Source organism: Loxodonta africana, chromosome 8 (assembly GCF_030014295.1).
Source record: "Loxodonta africana isolate mLoxAfr1 chromosome 8, mLoxAfr1.hap2, whole genome shotgun sequence".
Taxonomy (NCBI): domain Eukaryota; kingdom Metazoa; phylum Chordata; class Mammalia; order Proboscidea; family Elephantidae; genus Loxodonta; species Loxodonta africana.
This window is the reverse complement of record NC_087349.1, coordinates 95,752,270-95,778,794: the sequence shown is the minus strand read 5'-3', so window position 1 is coordinate 95,778,794 and position 26,525 is coordinate 95,752,270. Positions and strand designations below refer to the sequence as shown.

Here is a 26,525-nt window from a genome sequence, read left to right as displayed (position 1 = left end):
GAGCAGCTGATATTTGACAAAGGACCAGTGTCAGTCAATTGGGGAAATGATAGTCTTTTTAACAAATGGTGCTGGCATACCTGGATATCCATTTGCAAAAGAATGAAACAGGACCCATACCTCACACCATGCACAAAAACTAACTCCAAGTGGATCAAAGACCTAAACATAAAGACTAAAACGATAAAGATCATGGAAGAAAAAATAGGATCTACCCTAGGAGCCCTAATACAGGCCATAAACAGAATACAAAACATTACCAAAAATGATGAAGAGAAACCAGATAACTGGGAGCTCCTAAAAATCAAACACCTATGCTCATCTAAAGACTTCACCAAAAGAGTAAAAAGACCACCTACAGACTAGGAAAGAATATTCAGCTATGACATCTCAGACCAGCGCCTGATCTCTAAAATCTACATGATTCTGTCAAAACTCAACCACAAAAAGACAAACAACCCAATCAAGAAGTGGGCAAAGGATATGAACACACATTTCACTAAAGAAGATATTCAGGCAGCCAACAAATACATGAGAAAATGCTCCCGATCATTAGCCATTAGAGAAATGCAAATTAAAACTACGATGAGATTCCATCTCACACCAACTAGATTGGCATTAATTCAAAAAACACAAAATAATAAATGTTGGAGAGGCTGCGGAGAGATTGGAACTCTCATACACTGCTGGTAGGATTGTAAAATGGTACAACCACTTTGGAAATCCATCTGGCGTTATCTTAAACAGTTAGAAATAGAACTACCATACAACCCAGAAATCCCACTCCTCGGAATATACCCTAAAGATACAAGAGCCTTCACACAAACAGATATATGCACACCCATGTTTATTGCAGCTCTGTTTACAATAGCAAAAAGCTGGAAGCAACCAAGATGTCCATCAACGGACGAATGGGTAAATAAATTGTGGTATATTCACACAATGGAATACTATGCATCGATAAAGAACAGTGACGAATCTCTGAAACATTTCATAACATGGAGGAATCTGGAAGGCATTATGCTGAGTGAAATTAGTCAGAGGCAAAAGGACAAATATTGTATAAGACCACTATTACGAGATCTTGAGAAACAGAAAAAACGGAGAAAAACACATACTTTTGTGGTTACGAAGGGGGGAGGGAGGGAGGGAGAGGGCTTTTTACTGATCAATCTGTAGATAAGAACTGCTTTGGGTGAAGGGAAAGACAACACTCAAAACAAGGAAGGTCAGCCTAATTGGACTGGATTAAAAGTAAAGAGGTTTCCGGGATAAAATGAAAGCTTCAAAGGTCAGCGAAGCAGGGGCTGTGGTCTGGGGAACTTGGTTTGAGGGGACTTCTAAGTCAACGGGCAAAACAATTCTATTACGAAAACACTCTGCATCCCACTTTGAATTGTGGCACCTGGGGTTCTAAATGCCAACAAGCGGCCATCTAAAATACATTAATTGGTCTCAACCCACCTGGAGCAAAGGCAAAGGAAGAACACCAAGGCCACACGACAACTAAGAACCCAAGAGACAGAAAGGGCCACATGAACCAGAGACCTACATTATCCTGAGACCAGAAGAACTAGTTGGTGCCCGGCCACAATCGATGTCTGTCCTGTCAGGGAGCACAACAGACAACTCCTGAGGGAGCAGGAGACCAATGGGATACAGACCCCAAATTCTCACTAAAAGACCACACCTAACGGTATGATTGCGACTAGAGGAATCCCAGAGACAATGCTCCCCAGAACTTCTGATGGCACAGGACAGGAACCATCCCCGAAGACAAATCATCAGGCATGAAAAGGACTGGTCAGTGGGGGGGAGAGAGATGCTGATGAAGAGTGAGCTAATTAAATCAGGTGGACACAGGAGAGTGTGTAGGCAACTCTTGACTGGAGGGGGATGGGAAGATAGAGAGAGAGGGAAGATGGCAAAATTGGCATGAAACGAGAAACTGTAAGGGCTGACTCAATAGGGGGAGAGTAAGTGGGAGAAGGGAGTAAGATGTATGTAAACCTACATGTGACAGACTGATTGGAATGGTAAATGTTCACTTGAAGCTTAATAAAAATTAAAAAAAAAAAAAACAAAAAACATGGAGGAACAAAATTGAAACACTTTCTCAATTCCAATGTTCTGGTAATTAATGTGTTCTTTCTTCCCGCCAATACATGCGTGCTGCCATAGGCACTGTGGGCAACAAAGATGAATTTGGTGTGGGTTCCTCTGTGTCACACTGGCCGGGATGGAAGGAAATGCTTTCTTTTTAAAGTAAGCAAACTACCAATGAGTAGGTGGTTAAGTATCATTAATGGAGGAACAACGAGAATCTCTCCCCTCAAGGAACTGGTGATGATTCTATTAAAAAAAAAAAAAAAAGCTACTGCAAAATAATAATGCTTTTGTTTTTAGGGACCTTTTTAAACAACTCAGTGGGTCTGTGCTGGTAGCTTCTAGAGCATTTATCTCATGACATTTTCAATCATCTTTTAGAAATGGGTGACCTAAAAGGACACCAGCCAATTCAAAGCCACAAAATTACCTTTTTTGAGGCAGCAATTCCACTTTTCTAAACTTTCCCTAAAGAAATAGTAAAGGATGATCACAAAGATTTAATTGAGACTGTTCATTGCAGAATCACTGATAATAGCCAAAAATTAGAAAAGAAAAAACAAAGAAAACGGAAATACTCAACAATAGGAACTTATCTACGTAATGTGACAATCATCCAGTGGGTCGTTGCAGTGTGGGGAAACGTGCAGTGTTGGCCTGCCAAGGTCAGAGGTCAAAAGAAGAGGGCACGGCATTCTGAAGGAAGCATTCTCAAAGTGGGGAATGGGTGGAGGGACAGAGATTCATTGTTTAAGTTTCTGGTTCTCAGTGTAACAGTGTAGAAAACAAGCTCTGATAGAGCCTACTGCTTACCTACTACCTATTCTCATCATCTTCCTTAGGAAAAGAAATCTAATTTTTTTCTGGCCAATGGGATCAGGTTAAAAACAAAACATTTCCCAGCCTTTTCTTCAGTTAAAGACAATAAATAAGATGCAAGAAAAAGTTACTGGGTGGGATTTGGAGGAATACCAATTAACAGGAAGACAGGTAGCTGGTCGCTTTGTCATTTCTCCCTTCTTGCTTCCTGCTGGCTTGAATGTGGTCTTGACGACAGGAGTTGTAGCAGCCATCTTGGATCAAGAGCTATCCGTACCATAAGCTGACTGTGAGAATACCAAAAAAACCCAAACCTTTGTTGTCCAGTTGATTCCGACTCATAGCTACACTACAGGAGAGAGTAGAACTGCCCCTCAGAGGTTTCAAGTCTGTAATCTTTACAGAAGCAGACTACCACATCTTTCTCCCTCAGAGTGGGTGGTGGGTTCCAAGCTCTGACCTTTCAGTTAGCAGCTGAGTACTTAGCCACTGAACCACCAGCACTCCTCACTTCACAAATAGAAGTCCCTTAATAGAGTAGAAATATAGAGAAGACTTGGCCCCTGATAATACAGAACACAATATGAGCCCTGGACTGCTACCTCAAGACTTCTTTACATAAGACAAAAATAAATCTTTATAAATGTAAGCTACCATTGTCTGGAGTTTTCTGTATGAAGAGCTGAATCTAATTCCAACTGATTCACCAATTAAATGAACAAAAATACCAATTAGAAATCAAACTGTTCTTCAAAACTTCACTCAAGGCTATTGGTTCTATAAGTGGGAGACTGTTTTCAAGCAGTGACATCATGATGGAAAATATTATTTAAAAGCATTAGTAATGCCTTACCCAACAATGCTTGTTAGCACTTATTTTTCCCCTTCAGAAGAGCCAAGTACAAAATGCCCCTGAATTTACTTTTCCAAATGCTGGTATCACTGATGATGTCAGTTGAATCTCATGACTTAAGAATCTGTTTCTACAAAAAAAGTTTGGTCATCCTGTGAAACAATACTTAAGATTCAAAGGGGAAAATCAGTTCAGCGTAGAGATGAATTTCAGGCCTTTTGGAAAAATTTTACTCTTCAGCAAGTTACTCAGTTTAAGTTAACAATTTTTCGAAAGAAACCAATACAGTGCTAGCATTAACTAGCATTTATCGAGCAATCACTTTGTGCCTGCTTCTACATAGGCACTTTATAAACATTGTCTCACCATGAGCGGTATCCCCATTTTTTAGATTTGGAAACTGGTGCACGGGGTCACCATGAGTCGGGGGCTGATTCAACACCCTCCTCTATGTGGTACTTACTCACACTTCGATTGAAACATCCATTTCCAAAGCCCACATTTAACAGTCCTGGATATTATCTTATTTCCTTATAGTACTCCCAGAAGTGGTGTTCCACATCACTTGCATTTCTAAAGCAATACCCACAGACTTAAATCTTCAAAAATACTTGAAACTTCACATTTATTATTCAATAGAGACAATTCTGGTCCATTCTTGGGGATTTCTCCCTTAAGTACATAATTACCCTTCTGGAGATATGTGGATATTATACCATTACCTTAGTGAACCATAGAGATTGCTGTGTGAGACTCTGGGTATGGGGAGAGTGAAGCCCTATAGAACCCTTTGTACCTGATGGCACTGATAATAGCCACCAAGTTTGTTGTATAGTGAGTTATTTTATAATGACATCTTATAATGGAATGGGCATTTAAATGTGCTAAATTTACTGGAAGAAAGATTCAAACACGGGTTTTACATCCCTATAGAAATTACTCCAGAATTTCCTAATGCATTAAACTGCTAGTATTATATTTCTATTGGAAAAATAATTGAAAATGTGGAGCCATAGGGATCTGGTGCACAGCTTCCTCCTCTCCCACCCGCACAGTTACTCACTTACCTGTGATGGCCAGCTGAGTCACAAAGAAGGTCATTCTTGACTTCCTCTTCCTCCTCCACGTGGAGAAGAGCACGATGGCATTTCCAACAGTAGTGAAAACAAAGAGGACCCACAGAGTTATCAGCTGCTCAGTCTGCAAAACCAGAGCAACAGAAAACCAGTGCACTAGTGAGAAGCACGGTACTCTTCTCAGGGTGTAGCTCGGGCTGGGGTGTTGGAATCCTCCCTCCTCCTTCTTCCATATCCCCTCCTGTCAAAGCTCTGTGCTTGAGGAAACAATAATGCAAGGGCCCTTATTTACACTGGTAGCAGGGTAAATAGGCATAACATTTAAGAAATCTATTTAGAAACACATATCAAGAGACAAAAAAAAAAAAAACCGTATTCCTTGACCAAGCAGTTTTAAGTCTATGTGAAAGAACTCAGGGTACGAAAAAGAATACCACATATTCAGCCATAAAGAAAAATGGAGTCCTGATACATGCCATGATATGGATGTCCTTGAAAATGTTATACTGAGCGAAATAAGTCAGACACAAAAGGACAAATATTTTATGATCCCACTTGTATGAAATTTCTAGAATAAACAAATTAATGGAGACAAAAGTTTATTCGTAATTACTCGGGGCTGGGAGGAGAGGAGGACGGGCAATTATTGCTCAGCAGGTACTGAGTTTCTCTTTGGGGCAATGAAAAATGTTTGGAAATGGATAGTGGCCACGGTGGCACCACGTGGGGAAGGCACTTAATATGACTTGTACACTACTTAAAAATAGTTAAAATGGCAGATTTTTATTATCTATTAAAATTAAATATAATAACATTTTTAAAAACTCAGGATGTTAAATAAAGGAACACTATGACCATAAAGATGTACAAATTTATTATAAGAAGAAAGTAAAGTTTAGTTTAAAGGTAACAGGATTGTTAAGCAAATAAATGCATTTTGATTCTGTGAAATATTGTGTAGCTATTAACATGATGGCCATAAAGACTTGTAGCAACATTAAAAATGCTTATTAATAAGTACAAAAAAATGATGAAAATAGTATATTCAATGATTATAACCCTGCAAAATTATACACCTAGGAAAAAGACTGAAGAACACTGAAATGTTAAGAGTGGTTATTTTAGGGTAGTGTGATTATGGGTTATCATTTCTTTTTTCCATTTGACAGAGTTTTATGATATAGTAATATTAAAGTTTCACTGAATAATATGTAATTAGTTAAATAAAAAGCTGGAATTCTAGTCATTTAAAATGCCAACTCCGTAAGACGTTTTTCACAATCCCTTCACATGGGGCTTTTCATCTGTTTGAAGTCCACAGCTAAGGATAAGCAGAGGCCCAGGGCATTGGACTAGGCTGGGTGGGGACAGGGACCAGGCAAAGACAGTCCATGGCTGAAGAGCATGGGGCCAAGGAGGTCCAGGAGATGGCACCCAGGGGCAAACCTGAAATTTAAAACCAAATGACCCAGCAGAGACATCAGCCCAAAAGGTCTGGGCAGAACCCAGGTAAGAATGCCCACGTCTGAAACTGGAGCCTACAGTGCAGAGGAGCCTGTTTGGAGGAAGAGATCAGAGGGACCTGAAGAAAACTTGTAGTCCCTGAGGCACTGCAGCAGCACCAGGCAAACAGTTGTACATGAATGTGCTACAAGCCCTGCAAGTTAGGACAAAACCAAAAAGCAAGCCGGTTGTCATTGAGTGGACTCCCAATCATGGCAATCGCATGCGCTGCAGAGTCGAACTGCTCCATAAGCTTTTCTTGGCTGTAATCTTTACAGAAGCTGTTCCCCAGGCCTTACTTCTGTGGCACCACTGGATGGGTTCAAACCGCCAGTCTTTCAGTTAGCAGTTGAGCACAAACCCTTTGTACCACCCAAGGCCCTGCAGGTTAGGACAGGCCCCTGGAAAAGGGGAACCAGGAAGAATTTGGAATTTTTCATCCCGGCAAGTGGAAGGCTAAGACTGGACTTGCCCCAGGTTCTGGACTTGGGCTGAGGAAGGCAGCAGGGCAGAACATAAGCCTACAGAATGTATTGCTGAAAGTGGTTCACAGGCAGTGCTGAGATATGGAAGATCAAATCAAGAGCCTCAGCTATGCAAACCATTTATAAAGCAAAGGTCCAAAGGGGCTGAGCTAAGTGACAGCACCCAGCAGTGGGGCAGTGGGCATAGACAGGAGATGTCACATAGAGGGAAACCTCAGATCCTGTTGTGATGCCAGAGTTTGGGGGGGGGAGGGAGATGGGGGGTGGGTAGTCAGGGCATCTCCCAGTCCCTTCCTCATAATAACGAACGCATACATCAGGATACACATACAGAAATAAAGTTATAAAATACAGAAAAAAAAGAAGGAACTAAAACTTTTGTAATTTTGGTGTATAAAAAATATAAAACCGAATCCATTGCCGTCGAGTTGATTTCAACTCATAGTGACCCTATAGGACAGAGTAGAACTGCCCCACAGGGTTTCCAAGGAGCACCTGGTAGACTCAAACTGCCTACCTCTTGGCTAGCAGCCATAGCTCTTAACCACTACGCCACCAAGCTTTCCTAATTTTGGCGTACATACTTTCAAAAACAATCCTCCTCTCTCTTTCTTCTCTTATCGTCCTCCCTCCCTTCCTTTCTCTCTCCTTCTCTCTCTCTCCATGCCCACAAATAGAATCTTTTTCAAGGTTTTGTTTTGGAACTTCCTTTTTTTCTTATACCACAACATATTGAACCAAGACAATACTAGCATTTGATACCATCACTTTAGTTAACAGTTCCAGCAGCTCTAAAAGAGTGTTTTTGTTTGTTTGTTTGTTTATCCCCAGGATTTTATGTGAGTGAATTAAAGTTCAGAAGAATTAACCCAGTGTCAAAAGAGGTCTGATCTGTGCCTACTTTGCTTCACTCCTGTCTTCGAGTTCTCCAACAATGAGACACAACTTTACTCAATCCCTGATAATGGCCATCCACTTTCCACTGGGTGGATATATTGTAACGTACTCAACTGACCCCTTGTTACTGGACATCGATTTTTAGCTTTTTTTTTTTTTTTTGAGTCATAAATAATCCTATAGCAAATATCTATGTACATTTGCTTGATTCATTGCTGAGGAAAAATTGCTAGATGTGCACAATTGGAGTCAAAGAAATATGTAGATTATAAAGACCTTGCATACATATTAATTGTTATCAAGAAAATGCTTACACCAGTTGTTACTCACTCTGCCAATACTTAAATATGAATATTTCAAAATACTCTCCTAAAGACAGTGTACTTTTTTGTTTTTGTTAATCTTTTCCAATTTAGTAAATGACAAATAATACTTAATGCATTTTACTATTATGAACTGCTATTATCTTTCATTACTACTTATTGACCATTTCTTCTTTTAAAATTTTGTATTTGGAAACTTGACTCATTTTTCCACTCTTTTAGATTGATTTGTAACAATCCTTTATTTATAAAGAATGTAATCTCTTGGTAATGTAAGTGGCAAATGTTTTATCAGTTTGTACCTGCGTTTTGTTTTAGTATCTTTTTATAACATAGGCACAAAAAAGTGCATATGTATGTACTAATTACTTAAGGAGCGTTTAGATGCTGTCTTAGGCTAGCTTCTTGGTTCTGTAGAGAAGCAAAACCAGTGAGGTGTACACACACACACACACACACACAGATTTATCTCAAGGAAACAATTCACCTGGTTGTAGAGGCTGGTAAATCCCAAGTCTGTGGGTCAGGCATCAGGTTGGAGGCTTCTTCTGGCTCATGTAGCTGCAGGGGCTGATGAATCCAAGATCAGCAGGCCAGATGGAGATGGCAGGCTACTGGCTCATGGGCTGCAGAGGCTGATGAATCCAAGATCGACTGGTAAAATGGCAGGCTGCCAGCTCAAAGGCTGCGGAGGCTGACAAATCCCAAGATACGGCACGTTGCTGGCTCAAGTCCCAAGAACTGGAGTTCAGATGATGACAAGCTGGATTCAGGATCCAGAGCAACAAAAGAGCTTTGCCAGAACATCCATATATATATTGGATGCAGGCCACATCCCCCAAGGAAACTCCCTTACAACTGATTGTCCAATTGCATTGGATTACATCATGGAGGATGACTATATCATTACTTAACTGTCAAATCACATCATTACATAACTGCCAAACCAATGGAGAATCATTGCCCAGCCAAGTTGACACACAACCTTAACCATCACAGATGCTAACCAAAAGGTTGGCCGCTTGAATCCACCCAGTGGCGCCATGGGAGAAAGACCTGGTGATCTGCTCCTGTAATGATTAGAGCCATGAAAATCCTATGGGGCAGTTCTACTCTGTCACATGGAGTTGCTACGAGTCGAAATCAACTTGATGACACCCAATAACGACACAGATTTCTTAACGAACATATGACAAAAACTCATGTAATGATTACCAAAATCATGAAGATCATTGACAGCACCAAAAACCCCTCTATTACATTTCTTGTCATAATCCCATTCTATCCCTCCTAGAAAAAACCTATAACTTGATTTTTCTGGTAACGATTTCCTTACTTTTACTTAGTTTTTAGTTTTACTGTTACTACTAAAAATTCATCCATAAAGAGTTTTGCCTGTTTTTCCACCTTATGTGAATAGTTTCATGCTGTATGTATTCTTTTTTGTCTTGCTACTTTGGCTTATGGTTGTAATTTTCATCCCATATATAATTCTATTTTATTTATCCATGTACTTTGATAAACATTCAAGTAGTTTCCAGTTAGGAGCTCTTATAAGCAATGCTACTAAGGTATGCTTTTCTCTAGCATATATTTCAAGGGAATGCAAGAACATGGCGGAAACAAATCTTCAACTTGATCTGATAATGCTGTTTTCTTTATTGGCTCTGGGTAGAGTTTTTCAGCTTTCTTCAGAAAGCTTCCTTTACATTTTGTTTCTGGGTAATTTCTATTGTAAATGGGATCTTTTACTTACACCATTATATTTTCCTAATGGGTTAATGAGGGCTTATGTGAAAATAACTCATTTCTGTTTGCTTTGAAATCAGCAAAGTGATAAACGGTTTCGCTAGCTCTAACAGTTGTTTGATTAATCCTTTTGTACTTTTAATAGAGAGTATCATGTCAATGGCAAATTATATTTTTCTTCCCTACTTCCAAATATCTTTGATGTGGTGAAAAATGGGTGAAATTGTGCACTACAGAGTAGTAAGTAAGCACAAGTAAGACGATGTGTACCTTGTTTGCTGGGTAATCCTTGTGCATTAGGTCTCCTTTCGTTGTGATTCTTCTTGACTTTTTTATATTAAAAGACTCAGTTTTTAAAGATAGGTAAGTTGTCTTCTATTATTGCTTTCATTTTTGTTTCTTCACTGTCCTCTTCTCGCTTCTGACATTTTTATTGCATGGATCTCACGGAATTTTCCTGCACATCTCGTCTTTTTATCCCTCCACCTTTTCTTTCTCCTCCTCCTCTTTCTTCTTCTCTCTCTTCCTCTTCTCTCTCCCCCAGTCATATTCAGCTCTCCATTTTCTATTGTGAACTTTATGAGAATTTCTTGAATTTTCTTACCACTAACCAATACAGTGAACTGTTCACTTTCTCCATTCTTTGCAGTTACTGTATTTTCAGGTTAAAACAATATTTTCTGAACTCAGACATGTCCCTTTTTTTTTGTTTTCTTAATAGAATTTATTTTGCCAATTGACTTAGAAGTCCCCTTAAGCCACAGTCCCCAAACCCCCACCCTTGATCCGACGACCTTCGAAGCATTCAGTTTATCAGGGAAACTTCTTTGTTTTTGGTCCAGTCCAGTTGAGCCGACCTTCCCTGTATTGAGTATTGTCCTTCCCTTCACCTAAAGTAGTTCTTATCTATTATCTAATCAGTAAATAGCCCTCTCCCACCCTCCCTCACTCCCTGCCTCTCGTAACCACAAAAGAATGTGTTCTCGGTTTATACTATTTCTCAAGATCTTATAATAGTGGTCTTATACAATATTTGTCCTTTTGCCTCTGACTAATTTCGCTCAGCATAATGCCTTCCAGGTTCCTCCATGTTATGAAATGTTTCACAGATTTGTCACTGTTCTTTATCGATGCGTAGTATTCCATTGTGTGAATATACCATAATTTATTTAACCATTCATCGGTTGATGGACACTTTGGATGCTTCCAGCTTTTTGCTAGTGTAAACAGTGCTGCAATAAACATGGGTTTGCATGTATCTGTTCGTGTAAAGGCTCTTATTCCAAGGAGTGGGATTTCTGGGTTGTATGGTAGTTCTATTTCTAACTGTTTAAGATAACGCCAGATAGATTTCCAAAGTGGTTGTACCATTTTACATTCCCACCAGCAGTGTATGAGAGTTCCAATCTCTCCTCAGCCTCTCCAACATTTATTCTTTTGTGTTTTTTGGATTAATGCCAGCCTTGTTGGAGTGAGATAGAATCTGATCGTTGTTTTAATTTGCATTTCTCTAATGGCTAATGATCGAGAGCATTTTCTTATGTATCTGTTCGCCACCTGAATATCTTCTTTAGTGCAGAGCGTGTTTATATCCTTTGCCCACTTTTTGATTGGGTTGTTTGTCTTTTTGTGGTTGAGTTTTGACAGAATCATGCAGATTTTAGAGATCAGGCGCTGGTCGGAGATGTCATAGCTGAAAATTCTTTCCCAATCTGTAGGTGGTCTTTTTACTCTTTTGGTGAAGTCTTTAGATGAGCATAGGTGTTTGATTTTTAGGACCTCCCAGTTATTTGATTTCTCTTTGTCATTTTTAGCAATGTTTTGTATTCTGTTTATGCCTTGTATTAGGGCTCCTAACATTGTCCCTATTTTTTCTTCCGTGATCTTTATCGTTTTAGTCTTTATGTTTAGGTCTTTGATCCACTTGGAGTTAGTTTTTGTGCATGGTGTGAGGTATGGGTCCTGTTTCATTTTTTTGCAAATGAATATCCAGGTATGCCAGCACCATTTGTTAAAAAGACTATCGTTTCCCCAGTTAACTGACACTGGGCCTTTGTCAAATATCAGCTGCTCATATGTAGATGGAATTATATCTGGGTTCTTGATTCTGTTCCATTGGTCTGTGTGCCTGTTGTTGTACCAGTACCAGGCTGTTTTGACTACTGTGGCTGTATAATATGTTCTAAAATCAGGTAGAGTGAGGCCTCCCACTTTCTTCTTCTTTTTCAGTAATGCTTTACTTATCTGGGGCTTCTTTCCCTTCCACATGAAGTTGGTGATTTGTTTTTCCATCACATTAAAAAATGTCATTGGAATTTGGATCGGAAGTGCATTGTATGTATAGATGGCTTTTGGTAGAATAGACATTTTTACTATGTTAAGTCTTCCTATCCATGAGCAAGGTATGTTTTTCCACTTATGTAGATCCCTGTTAGCTTCCTGCAGTAGTACTTTGTAGTTTTCTTTGTCTAGGTCTTTTACATCTTTGGTCAGATTTATTCCTAAGTATTTTAACTTCTTGGGGGCTACTGTGAATAGTATTGATTTGGTGATTTCCTCTTCGATGTTCTTTTTGTTGATGTAGAGGAATCCAACTGATTTTTTATGTTTATCTTGTAACCTGAAACTCTGCTGAACTCTTCTATTAGTTTCAGTACTTTTCTGGAGGATTCCCTAGGGTTTTCTGTGTATAAGATCATGTCATCTACTACTAGAGAAATTTTTAATTCTTCCTTGCCAGTCTGGATGCCCTTTATTTCTTTGTCTAGCTTAATTGCTCTGGCCAGGACTTCAAGCACAATGTTGAATAAGAGTGGCGATAAAGGGCCTCCTTGTCTGGTTCCCGATCTCAAGGGAAATGCTTTCAGGCTCTCTCCGTTTAGAATGATGTTGTCTGTTGGCTTTGTATAGATGCCCTTTATTATGCTGAGGAATTTTCCTTCAATTCCTATTTTGCTGAGAGTTTTTATCATGAATGGGTGTTGGATTTGTCAAATGCCTTTTCTGCATCAATTGATAAGATCATGTGGTTTTTGTCTTTTGTTTTATTTATATTGTGGATTACATTAATGGTTTTTCTAATATTAAACCAACCTTGCATACCTGGTATAAATCCCACTTGGTCGTGGTGGATTATTTTTTTGATATGTTGTTGAATTCTATTGGCTAGAATTTTGTGGAGGATTTTTGTATCTATGTTCATGAGGGATATAGGCCTGTAATTTTCTTTTTTTTTTTTTTTGGTGTCTTTACCTGGTTTTGGTATCAGGGAGATGGTGGCTTCATAGAATGAGTTAGGTAGTATTCCATCATTTTCTATGCTTTGAAATACCTTTAGTAGTAGTGGTGTTAACTCTTCTCTGAAAGTTTGGTAGAACTCTGCAGTGAAGCCATCTGGGCCAGGACTTTTTTTTGTTGGGAGTTTTTTGATTACGTTTTCAATCTCTTTTTTTGTTATGGGTCTATTGAGTTGTTCCACTTCTGATTGTGTTAGTTTAGGTAGGTAGTGTGTTTCTAGGAATTTCTCCATTTCTTCTAGGTTTGCAGATTTGTTAGAGTACAATTTTTCATAGTAATCTGATATGATTCTTTTAATTTCAGTTGGGTCGGTTGTGATATGGCCCATCTCATTTCTTATTCAGGTTATTTGTTTCCTTTCCTGTATTTCTTTAGTCGGTCTGGCCAATGGTTTATCAATTTTGTTAATTTTTTCAAAGAACCAGCTTTTGGCTTTGTTAATTCTTTCAATTGTTTTTCTGTTCTCTAATTCATTTAGTTCAGCTCTGATTTTTATTATTTGTTTTCTTCTGGTGCCTGATGGGTTCTTTTGTTGCTCACTTTCTATTTGTTCAAGTTGTAAGGACAGTTCTCTGATTTTGGCTCTTTCTTCTTTATGTATGTGTGCATTTATCGATATAAAGTGACCTGTGAGCACTGCTTTTGCTGTGTCCCAGAGGTTTCGATAGGAAGTATTTTCATTCTCGTTGCATTCTATGAATTTCTTTATTCCCTCCTTGATGTCTTCTATAACCCAGTCTTTTTTGAGCAGGTTATTGTTCAGTTTCCAAGTATTTGATTTCTTTTCCCTAATTTTTCTGTTATTGATTTCCACTTTTATGGCCTTGTGGTCTGAGAAGATGCTTTGTAATATTTCGATGTTTTGGATTCTGCAAAGGTTTATTTTATGACCTAATAAGTGATCTATTCTAGAGAATGTTCCCTGTGCACTAGAAAAAAAGTATACTTTGCAGCTGTTGGGTGGAGTGTTCTGTATAAGTCTATGAGGTCAAGTTGGTTGATTGTAGCAATTAGGTCTTCCGTGTCTCTATTGAGCTTCTTACTGGAAGTCCTGTCCTTCTCCGAAAGTGGTGTGTTGAAGTCTCCTACTATAATTGTGGAGGTGTCTATCTCACTTTTCAGTTCTGTTAAAGTTTGTTTTATGTATCTTGCAGCCCTGTCATTGGGTGTATAAATATTTAATATGGTTATATCTTCCTGGTCTATTGTCCCTTTAATCATTATGTAGTGTCCTTCTTTATCCTTTGTGGTGGATTTAACTTTAAAGTCTATTTTGTCGGAAATTAACATTGCTACTCCTGCTCTTTTTTGCTTGTTGTTTGCTTAATATGTTTTTTTCCATCCTTTGAGTTTTAGTTTGTGTCTCTAAGTCTAAGGTGTGTCTCTTGTAGGCAGCATATCGACGGATCATGTTTCTTTATCCAGTCTGAGACTCTCTGTCTCTTTATTGGTGCATTCAGTCCATTTACATTCAGGGTAATTATAGATAACTATGTGTTTTTTTTTTTTTTAGTGCTGTCATTTTGATGCCTCTTTGTGTGTGTTGTTGACAATTTCATTTTTCCACTTACTTTTTTGTGCTGAGACGTTTTTCATTGTAAATTGTGTGTTCCTCATTTTCATAGTGGTTGAATTCATGTTTGCTGAGTTGTTATGTTTTTCTTGGTTTTTATTTTGAGTTATGGAATTGTTAGACCTCTTTGCGGTTACCTTAATATTTACCCCTATTTTTCTAAGTAAAAACCTAACTTGTATTGTCGTATATCGCCTTGTTTCCCTCACCATATGGCAGTTCTATGCCTCCTGTATTTAGTCCCTCTTTTTGATTATTGTGATCTTTTACATATTGACATCAACGATTCCCTGTTTTGAGCATTTTTTTCCTTTTAAAATTAATCTTAATTTGTTTTTGTGATTTCCCTATTTGAGTTGATATCAGGGTGTTCTGTTCTGTGACCTTGTGTTGTGCTGGTATCTGATATCATTGATTTTCTGACCAAACAATTTCCTTTAGTATTTCTTGTAGCTTTGGTTTTTTTTTTTTTTTTTTTGCTTCGGTTTTTGCAAATTCTCTAAGCTTGTGTTTATCTGTAAATGTTTTAATTTCACCTTCATATTTGAGAGAGAGTTTTGCTGGATATATGAGCCTTGGCTGGCAGTTTTTCTCCTTCAGTGCTTTATATATGTCATCCCATTACCTTCTTGACTGCATGGTTTCTGTTGAGTAGTCTGAACTTTTTCTTATTGATTCTCCTTTGTAGGAGACCTTTCTTTTCTCCCTGGCTGCTTTTAAAATTTTCTGTTTATCTTTGGTTTTGGCAAGTTTGATGATAATATGTCTTGGTGACTTTCTTTTTGGATCAATCTTATATGGGACTCAATGAGCATCTTGGATAGACATCCTTTTGTCTTTCATGATGTCAAGGAAGTTTTCTGCCAACAGATCTTCAATGATTCGCTCTGTATTTTCTGTTATCCCTCCCTGTTCTGGGACTCCAATCACACACAAGTTATTCTTCTTGATAGAGTGCCATATGATTCTTAGGGTTTCTTCATTTTTTAAAATTCTTTTATCTCATTTTTCTTCAACTATATTGGTGTCAATTGCCTTATCCTCCATCTCCCCCACTCTGCATTCCAATTGCTCGATTCTGCTGCTCTGACTTCCTATTGAGTTGTCTAATTCTGTAATTTTACTGTTAATCTTTTGGATTTCTGAATGCTGTCTCTCTATGGATTCTTGCAGCTTATGAATTTTTCCACTATGTTCTTGACTAAAGCTTTTGATTTCTTCAACAGCCTTATCAGTGTGTTCCTTGGCTTTTTCTGTAGATGGCCTTATTTCATTTCTGAGGTCATCCTTGATGTCTTGAAAGATTCTATAAATTCGTTTTTTATATTCTGCATCTGGCAATTCCAGGATTATATCTTCATTTGGGAAAGGTTTTGATTCTTTAATTTGGGGAGCTGTAGAAGCAATCATGGTCTGCTTCTTTATGTGGTTTGATATTGACTGCTGTCTCCAAGCCACCTATAAGATATTGTGATGATTTATTTTATATTTGCTCACTGAGTCTTATCTTGTTTTGTTTTCTTTCAGTATACATAGACGGGCTACTAGATTGTGCTGTCTTGATTGCTGTAGCCCTTGAATCACTTATGTCCTATTACCAGCTGGTATGGGCTGTTACCATATATATAAGCCTAAGAGTCCATTCACTATTCTTGAATAGAATCTGATTTTGGGTCACCAAGTGTGTGTTGTAGACTGTCACCTATTAACTTAGATGAGTAGTGGTGATAGTTGTGTGCACCAGATTCTAGCAGCAGCAGAGGGTCACACTCCAGGGGGGGCAGGATGCTGACAGCCTTCCTCCAAGTGCCAGTGAGGTAGGTGTGTCTCTATTCCTAAAGCACTTTGTTGGGTGGGCTCTTCAGCTGTACTTTAGGCACCCAATGCATGTACCTCTACAGATTGGTAGGTGTCACTATCCTCAGACCCCTTTGGCGGGAGGCTAGGTGGTTTGGGTGGAGCTTCAGCCCTCAGTTCCCTGTTGTGGGTCAGTGATGGCTCTGTTTAATAGGTAGAGATATCAGACCTGGAAAACTTGTCTTTCCAGTAATCTGCTAAAACAATTACACTCAGATCACTATCAGAATTGCCTTTACAATAATAGCCACCTTGTTCCCTGTAGGGATGAAAGGCCAAGACTGTGGATCTCATATGCTTGGCTGGAGCTGGTTCTGTATTTTTATTCCAATTTTGGGAAGTCAGGGAAGGATTTTTGGTCCCTGGGTTTTTAGTAGCCGCTTCTCTCAGGCCAGGAGAATGGGTTAGGAAAAGACAACAACAACAAAAAAAAACGCAGAGCACTTCACTCCCTGGCCCAGGAAATTCCAATGTTAAGGAAGCCGCCTGGGAAGAGAAGGGAGGGATCAGATAGATAGGAGAGAGTAGCACCCAGAAATATAGACAAAGTTACTTATCTTGCTTTGTGATGACTGTTTTATCTGAGGTTCCAGAGGGGCTTGTAGCCTATGTGCTCTGGCTGGGTTGAGATTGCCCCTGAGGGTCAGGCCCGTGTCCTGTGCTTGTGCTGTCTCAGAAGCCGTGGTCAGCTCCTCCGCTCCCAGTCCAAAGCCCAGCGCCAAGGTTCCCCAGCTGGGACGCCGCACTCCAGGCTCCAAAACCAGTCGCTGCCTCCTGTGACTTCTCCTCCTTTGAGCCGCATCGCTGCGCTGCCTGCATGCACTTGCTGAGCTCGCCCTGAGGTCACTTCAGGAAGCTAGAGCTGTGTCCTGTGTTTGCACTGTCTCAGGAAGCCATGCTCAGCTCCCCTGCATCCAGTCCAAAGCCTGGCGCCAAGGTTTTCTGACTGGGACGCTAGCTCCAGGCTCCGAAAAGAGCTGCTGCTTCCCCATGGTTGCTCGCTCTCTCATTAGCCCCGTCAGTGTGCAGCCTGCTTGCGCTGGCTGAGTCTCTACCGAGGTTACCCCAGGGGGCTAGGGGTTAGGGCTGTGTCCCATGCGTGCCCCGCCTCAGCAAGCCACAATCAGCCCCGCCACTTAGCACCAGGGAACTGAGAGGAATCAAGGCTGTGGTGCCGGACGCCGGTTCCAGAGGCTGTTGCTGCTTCAGGATGCAGGTTTTCACTCATCTGTCACTCAGGTCAACTCTTTAGATCTGTGTTTGATGGTCAGGGTTTGTAGATTGTCATGTATGTGATCGATTCACTTGTTTTTCTGAGACTTTGTTGCAAGAGGGATCCGAGATAGTTCTACCTAGTTAGCCATCTTGGCCCCTCCCCTTTTTTTAAAATAATTTTTATTGTGTTTTAGTGAAAGTTTACAAATCAAGTCAGTCTCTCACACAAAAACCCATATACACCTTGCTACACACTCCCAATTATACTCCCCCTAATAAGACAGCCCACCCTCTCCCTCCACTCTCTCTTTTCGTGTCCATTTTGCCAGCTTCTAACCCCCTCCACCCTCTCATCTCCCCTCCAGGCAGGAGATGCCAACATAGTCTCAAGTGTCCACCTGACCCAAGAAGCTCACTCCTTACCAACATCCCTCTCTAACCCATTGTCCAGTCCAATCCATATCTGAAGAGCTGGCTTCGGGAATGGCTCCTGTCTTGGGCCAACAGAAGGTCTGGGGGCCATGACCACCGGGGTCCTTCTAGTCTCAGTCAGACCATTAAGTCTGGTCATATAAGTATTTGGGGTCTGCATCCCACTGCTCTTCTGCTCCCTCAGGGGTTCTCTGTTGTGTTCCCTGTCAGAGCAGTCATCGGTTGTAGCCAGGCACCATCTAGTTCTTCTGGCCTCAAGATGATGTAGTCGCTGGTTCATGTGGCCCTTTCTGTCTCTTGGGCTCGTAATCACCTTGTGTCCTTGGTGTTCTTCATTCTCCTTTGCTCCAGGTGGGTTGAGACCAATTGATGCATCTTAGATGGCGGCTTGCTAGCGTTTAAGGCCCCAGACACCACTCTTCAAAGTGGGATGCAGAATGTTTTGTTAATAGATTTTATTATGCCATTTGACTTAGACGTCCCCTGAAATCATGGTCCCCAGACCCCTGCCCCTGCTACACTGGCCTTCGAAGCATTCACATTATTCAGGAAACTTCTTCGCTTTTGGTTTAGTCCAATTGTGCTGACCTCCCCTGTATTGTGTGCTCTCTTTCCTTTCACCTAAAGTAGTCCTTATCTACTATCTAATTAACGAATGCCCCTCTCCCACCCTCTCTCCCTCCCTCCTCTCGTATCCACAAAAGAATGTTTTCTTCTCAGTTTAAACTATTTCTCAAGTTCTTATAATAGTGGCCTTACACAATATTTGTCCTTTTCCAAGTGACTAATTTCACTCAGCATAATGCCTTCCAGGTTCCTCCATGTTATGAAATGTTTCACTGTTCTTTATCGATGTGTAGTATTCCACTGTGTAAATATACCATAATTTATTTATCCATTCATCTGTTGATGGGCACCGTGATTGCTTCCATCTTTTTGCTATTGTAAATGGTGCTGCAATGAACATGGGTGTGCATATATCTGTTTATGTAAAGGCTCTTATTTCTCTAGAATATATTCCAAAGAGTGGGATTGCTGGATCTTTTGGTAGTTCTATTTCTAGCTTTTTAAGGAAGTGCCAAATTGATTTCCAAAGTGGTTGTACCATTTGACATTCCTACCAGCAGTGTAGAAGTGTTCCAATCTCTCCACAGCCTCTCCAACATTTATTATTTTGTGTTTTTTGGATTAATGCCAGCCTTGTTGGAGTGAGATGAAATCTCATTGTAGTTTTGATCTGCATTTCTCTAATGGCTAATGATCATGAACATTTCCTAATATATCTGTTAGCTACCTGAATGCCTTCTTTAGTGAAGTGTCTATTCATATCGTTTGCCCATTTTTTAATTGGGTTATTTGTCTTTTTGCAGTTGAGTTTTTGCAGTATCATGTAGATTTTAGAGATGAGGCGCTGATCAGAAATGTCATAGCTAAAAACTTTTTCCCAGTCCGTAGGTAGTCTTTTCACTCTTTTGGTAAAGTCTTTGGATGAGCATAGGTGTTTGATTTTTAGGAGCTCTTAATTATCTAGTTTTTCTTCTGCATTCTGTAAAATGTTTTGTAAACTGTTTATGCCATGTATTAGGGCTTCTAACATTGTCCCTATTTTTTCTTCCATGATCTCTATCATTTTATGTTTCATATTTAGGTCTTTGATCCATTTTGAGTCAGTTTTTGTGCATGGTGTGAGGTATGGGTCGTTTCATTTTTTTGCAGATGGATATCCAGTTACGCCAGCACCATTTGTTAAAAAGACCGTCTTTTCTCCATTTAACTGTTTTGGGCCCTTTGTCAAATATCAACTGCTCATATGTGGATGGATTTATGCCTGGATTCTCAATTCTGTTCCGTTGTATCTGTTGTTGTACCAGTACCAGGCTGTTTTGACTACTGTGGCGGTACGATAGGTTCTAAAATCAGGTAAAGTAAGGCCTTCCACCTTGTTCTTCTATTTCAGTAATGCCTTATTTATCTGGGGCCTCTTTCCCTTCTGTATGAAATTGGTGCTGCGTTTCTCCACCTCATTAAAGAATGTCCTTTGGATTTTGATCAGAATTGCATTAAATGTATAGATTGCTTTTGCTAGAATAGACATTTTTATAATGTTAAGTCTTCCTACCCAGGAGCAAGGTATGTTCTTCCACTTATTTAAGTCTCTTTTGGTTTCTTGCAGAAGCATACTGTAGTTTTCTTTGTATAAGTCTTTTACATCTCTGGTAAGATTTATTCTTAAGTATTTTATCTTCTTGGGGGCTACTGTAAATGGCATTGATTTGGTGATTTCCTCTTCAATGTTCTTTTTGTTGTTGTAGAGGAATCCAACTGATTTTTGTATGTTTATCTTGTATCCCGATACTCTGCTGAACTCTTCTATTAGTTTCAGTAGTTTTCTGGAGGATTCCTTAGGGTTTTCTGTGTATAAGATCATGTCATCTGCAAATAGAGATACTTTGACTTCTTCCTTGCCAATCTGGATGCCCTTTATTTCTTTATCTAGCCTAATTGCTCTGGATAGGTCTTCCAGCACAATGTTGAATAAGAGTGGTGATAAAGGGCATCCTTCTCTGGTTCCCGATCTCAATGGGAATGTTTTCAGGCTCTGTCCATTTAGGGTGATGTTGGCTGTTGGCTTTGTATAAATGCCCTTTATTATGCTGAGGAATTTTCCTTCAATTCCTATTTTGCTGAGAGTTTTTATCATGAATGAGTGTTGAACTTTGTCAATGCCTTTTCTGCATCAATTGATAAAATCATGTGATTCTCGTCTTTTGTATTATTTATGTGGTGGGTTACAGCAATTGTTTTTCTAATGTTGAACCATCCCTGCATACTTGGTATGAATCCCACTTGGTCTTGGTGAATTATTTTTTTGATATGTTGTTGAATTCTATTGGCTAGAACTATGTTGAGGATTTTTGCATCTACATTCACGAGGGATATAGGTCTATAATTTTCTTTTCTTGTGGTGTCTTTACCTGGTTTTGGTATCAGGGATATGGTGGCTTCATAGAATGAGTTTGGGAGTATTCCATCCTTATCTATGCTCTGAAATACCTTTAGTAGTAGTGCTGTTAACTCTTCTCTGAAAGTTTGGTAGAACTCTGCAGTGAAGCCCTCCAGACCAGGGCTTTTTTTTTGTTGGGAGTTTTTTTTTTGATTAACATTTCAATCTCTTCTTTTGTTATGGGTCTATTTAGTTGTTCTACCTCTGTTTGTGTTAGTTTAGGTAGGTAGTGTGTTTCTAGGAATTCATCCATTTCTTCTAAGTTTTCAAATTTGTTTGAGTATAGTTTTTCCTAGTAATCTGATTTTTTTAATTTCAGTTGGGTAGGTTGTAATATCACCCATCTCATTTCTTATTCAGGTCATTTGTTTCCTCTCTTGTTTTTCTTTTGTCATTTTGGCCAGTGGTTTATCAATTTTGTTGATTTTTTTCAAAAAACCAGATTTTGGCTTTCTTAATTCTTTCAATTGTTTTTCTGTTTTCTATTTCATTTAGTTCAGCTCTAATTTTTATTATTTGTTTTCTTCTGATGCCTGTGGGTTTCTTTTGTTGCTCTCTTTCTATTTGTTCAAGTTGTAGGGATAATTCTTTGATTTTGGCCCTTTCTTCTTTTTGGATGTGTGCATTTATTGATATAAATTGACCTCTGAGCACTGCTTTTGCTGTGTCCCAAAGGTCCTGATAGGAAGTGTTTTCATTCTCATTGGATTCTATGAATTTCTTTATTCCACCCTTAATGTCTTCTATAATCCAGTTTTTTTTTTGAGCAGGCTATTGTTCAGTTTCCAAGTGTTTGATTTCTTTTCCTGTTATTGATTTCTACTTTTATGGCCTTATGGTCAGAGAAGATGCTTTGTAATATTTCAATGTTTTGGATTCTGCTAAGGCTTGCTTTATGACCTAATATGGTGTCTATTCTAGAGAATGTTCCATGTGCACTAGAAAAGAAAGCATAGTTGATTGCTGTTGGATGGAGTGTTCTGTGACATGTCCCTTTTTTTTTTTAATGAAATGCCCTCTCAGTTCCTGCTGAGAATACACATGAGAGGTTTTCCGAGATTTTTCTCCCATTTCTTCAGAAAATCTGTTTCATAGTGAGGAGCATTTTGATGCCTTAAAGTAATTCCATTTCTGAAATTATAGATGCTGTATCATGGCCAGCAATTTTTCTCATCCTGGGTGGTGGTGATGATGGTTTGTTTCCATACTTGTCCAGTACTATGTCTCTGTTGCGCTGTTTTAGTCTAAGATTAAGGAGGAAGAGAAAAGCTAGATTGCTTGTGATGTTTTTTTGCCAGACCAGAAATTCAGGTCTCCATGGTGAGTGGGGAAAGGGCAATTATCTAGAAGCAGCTACAGAAGGAGCCACGCTGCTCTGCCAGGTACGATTGGATACTGGAAAGGTACTAGTTACAGGCTATTGTCCCACCGAGACTATCTCTTCATCAATACCATCATGGTCCTGCCCACATTTTCCTTAGCCATGTGTCTATATCCCTTTTTAACTGGGAGTAAGCACTGAGCACTTGCTATCATCTTCCTCTGTAAGCTCTGCAGAACCTCTATAGAAATCTGCTGATGAATGTCTTCTGCAACCTCAGGCATTTACCCTGTGTAGTGTATTTCCACTAGGGCTGGAATTTTCTCTACTCATTCTCCAGGGGGAATCCCTGGTGGTGTAGTGGTTAAGTACTATGGCTGCTAATCAAGACGTCGGCAGTTTGAATTCACCAGGCGCTCTTTGGAAACTCTATGGGGCAGTTCTACTCTGTCCTATAGGGTTGCTATGAGTTGGAATTGACTCGACAGCAGTGGGGTGGGGATTCTCCAGGGAGAATGAGAGAATACATGGTCTGTCTTCTCTGTTCTCAGAACATCTTACCTACTCTACACCTTGTAGAAATTCCTCCAATTCTCTAGCTGGTGGATATCGACTTTTCCTGTTTTCTACTCCTGATACAGATTTTTTTTCCAACTAAAGCTATATTCTGATGACTATTTTGATGAGAATTGGAAAGAAGTAGAGAATTAAACAAGTGAACTCAAGGGAATCTTGAACTAGAAGTCAGGCTTATGTTTCCAGAACATTTCTCTCCTTCATATCCTCTTTCCTCACATTACACACTGCCTATGGTAAGTATGGTTAGGCCATATTTCCAGGGGAACAGCACTGAAGTGGGTAAAATGTTTTCTTTTCTCATGATGAGTTGGTGACTGTGCTATCAGCATCTGTCATAGATTGAATTTTGTTCCCCCAAATATGTGCCGTCTTGGCTAGGCCATGATTCCCAGTATTGTGTGATTGTCCAACGTTTCGTCATCTGATGTGGTTTTCCCATGTGTTGTAAATCCTGCCTCTATGATGTTAAGGAGGCAGGATAAGAGGCAGTTATGCTAATGAGGAAGGACTCAATCTACAAGATTAGGTTGTGTCTTAAGCCAATCTCTTTTGATATATAAAAGAGAGAAGCAAGCAAAGATATGGGGGACACACACCACCAAGAAAGAAGCACCACGAGCATATGTATCCTTTGGACCCGGGGTTTCTGTGCTGAGAAGCTCCTAGACAAGGGAAGATTGATGGTAAGGACTTTCCCCCAGAGCCAACACAGAGCGAAAGCCTTCCGCTGGAGCTGGTACACTGAACTCAGACTTCTAGCCTAGACTGTGAGAGAATAGATTTCTCTTTGTTAAAACCATCCACTTGTGGCATTTCTGTTACAGCAACACTATATAACCAAGACAGCACCAAAGTTCAGATTTCTAGAAATCAACCTTCTCTCAAATGGAAAATTCTCTGACTTCCTGATTGGCAGGGATTGGCTGCCTTCTTAGCCCTTGCGCTGCACACACCTGGCTGATGCCTCCAATCTCTTCAAAGTGGACTCGGGCCCCAGATCTATTCTTTCGGGAGCACACAGTGACGAAGACTGCAAATCAAATTCCCCTGGTTTGATGTTTCAGGGAAACGGAACTAGCCTTTAGGAGAGCTGGTACAGTCACTGCTTGCTTAAATGGGGCATTTTTCTTAGGAGCTTGAGGCAAGTGTGCTATGGGCTGGTAGGTCCAAGTAGCTCTGCAAACAGGTCAAGATTTATCCTCCTTGGGACTGGATGATGTCTATAGGACAGGCTGGTCCAATTCTGTGATATCAGGCCCTTCTGCACCCTCTGCCAGAGTTTTCTATTAGAAGGAGGTCGCACCTTTTCTCACAGGCTTCAGGAAAACTTCCAGATGGGGGTTATCCCACTTCTGCTTTCTGGAATCTTCCTAAGAACCAAGTTTATTTGTTCGTGTACTCGTTCATCCAACATTTATTAAATGCCTACTATGTGCCAGATGTAGTGTAAGGTGTTGAAACTATAAAAAACCGACCCATCACCATGGAGTAGATTCTGACTCATAGTGACCCTACAGGACAGAGTAGAACTGCCCCATAGGGTTTCCAAGGAGTGGCTGGTGGATTCAAACTGCTGACATTTTGGTTAACAGCCTGAGCTTTTAACCACTACGCCATGGAACTATACAGGAAAATAAAATATCCAGAGTGTATAAGTTATATTCAGCCTTAGTTTAAGACCTGTTACTTCAAATAATGCAAGGCTCTTTAAGTATGAAAACACTTAGCTGCAGATTCATTTATTCGTAGCATTATGACACACACGCACACCCACACACATGCTCTAGGATAGTGTCCCATCCAGGTGAGTGGCATGATAGAAGAGTGGGTAGGCTTTGAATCCAGATTGACTTTGGATCAGATTCTCTGCTATTTGTTAGTTGGGTAATATATCCGGTAAATGATAACCTCATTTAGCTTCCATTTTCTCATTTATAAAATGAGGATAAACACAAAATCTATCTCCGGATCGTTGCGATGGATAGATGAGATGATGAAAATGGAGATTTCTAGCTCAGTGCCTGAAGTATAGTAGACATGTAATAAAAACTGGTCTATCTCCTTCCTTATTTTCATGGACTACATAAAGGTTGGGAGTAAGTTATAAATAACTCACTATCTTTTCAAAAGGATGCTTGAATTTACCCTCTTCATCTATTTTTAGTGCCTACTGGGATTTCACTTGAGCCTAACAGTTGCACTCCACTTACCCTCTCTCACTTCAGGTTTTGATGGTGAGCCAACACCATTTTCCAAATTTTGCAGAAAATAGTCGAGGATTAAATGCCCCCTAGTGGTTATGTGAGGTAAAAGTCTGGCCAGATTCAAACTCTGAGTAGAAATAAATGGTGATTTTGGAAATTTTCAATAAGTGAAGACTAGATTATCTTCAACTCAGCTACATGATTTTGGTCTCCTGACTGCCTTTCAACTTCAAGTCAATCTGTCCACACAGTGACATCAGCTCTCTGCAGACTCAGAACTGGATTTAGGGGAATGTATTGCAGAGCTTCCTTGATAGTGCTGGGCTTCCTTAATAATGCTGGTGCTGGCACCTGGTATTTGGCTCCATGGACCATCCTTATAGAGTCAAAAGGAAGCCCATGAATGTAGGAGTTATGTCTGTGTTACCCCTCTATCTCCAGACCTGGCGTTTATCTGGCCCACTAACAAACAAACAAAAAATAAAGAACAAAAACCAAACTCATTGCTGTCAAGTTGATTCTGACTCATGGTGGCCCATGTGTTACAGAGTAGAACTGATCCATAGAGTTTTCTTGGCTGTAATCTTTACAGAAGATCCTGCCACCTAGGCACCTTCATCTGGCCCACCAAAAACCAAACATATTGCTGTCGAGTCAATTCTGAGTCACAGCAACCCTATAGGATAGAATAGAACTGCCCCTCATAGGGCTTCCAAGAAGTGGCTGGTAGATTTGAACTGCTGACCTTTTGGTTAGCAGCTGAATGCTTAACCACTGTGTAACCACAGAAAGTGCTTAATAAATACCTGTTGAATGGGTATATGGTAGATGACAAGCGCAAAGGTGTAAGGATCACAAGACAGGCCATTTGAAATGGTGATTATCTGAGGACATATAGGACAGTTACTCTGGTTGAATCTGGATATGTCAGACTTGTCTGGAGTGGATTACATGATTTATCTAAATCCAAGGAGTAATGATCCTCTTTTATAGTATAGTCCTGGAAACTAGAAGACAAAAACGTCAAGTGTTTTTAACAATTGTAGGGTGAATGATAACTAACATTATTTGAATGAATCATATTAAGTCAATATCTGGCTTATTTAGTTTGTTATACATAGTGGGTGCTCAGTAAATGTTTGTTGTTGATTGATTGTCATATGCCAAGCATCTTTTGAGAAGCTATACATATTGCTAGCTCAATTACACTGTCTAACCAAGGAGATGTCTTT

General features: G+C 39.7%; 1 protein-coding gene across 2 annotated transcripts in view; it reads right to left on the bottom strand.

Moving 5' to 3' along the window:
* The window catches only part of NPSR1 (neuropeptide S receptor 1), a 232,989-nt gene that overhangs the window by 179,538 nt on the left and 26,926 nt on the right, over positions 1 to 26,525 (bottom strand). For both annotated transcript variants that reach the window (XM_064290132.1, XM_010587176.3), the window contains exon 2: positions 4,846 to 4,978. In XM_064290132.1, the coding sequence (XP_064146202.1) occupies positions 4,846 to 4,978 (133 nt within the window). The remainder of the gene's footprint in view (positions 1 to 4,845; positions 4,979 to 26,525) is intronic.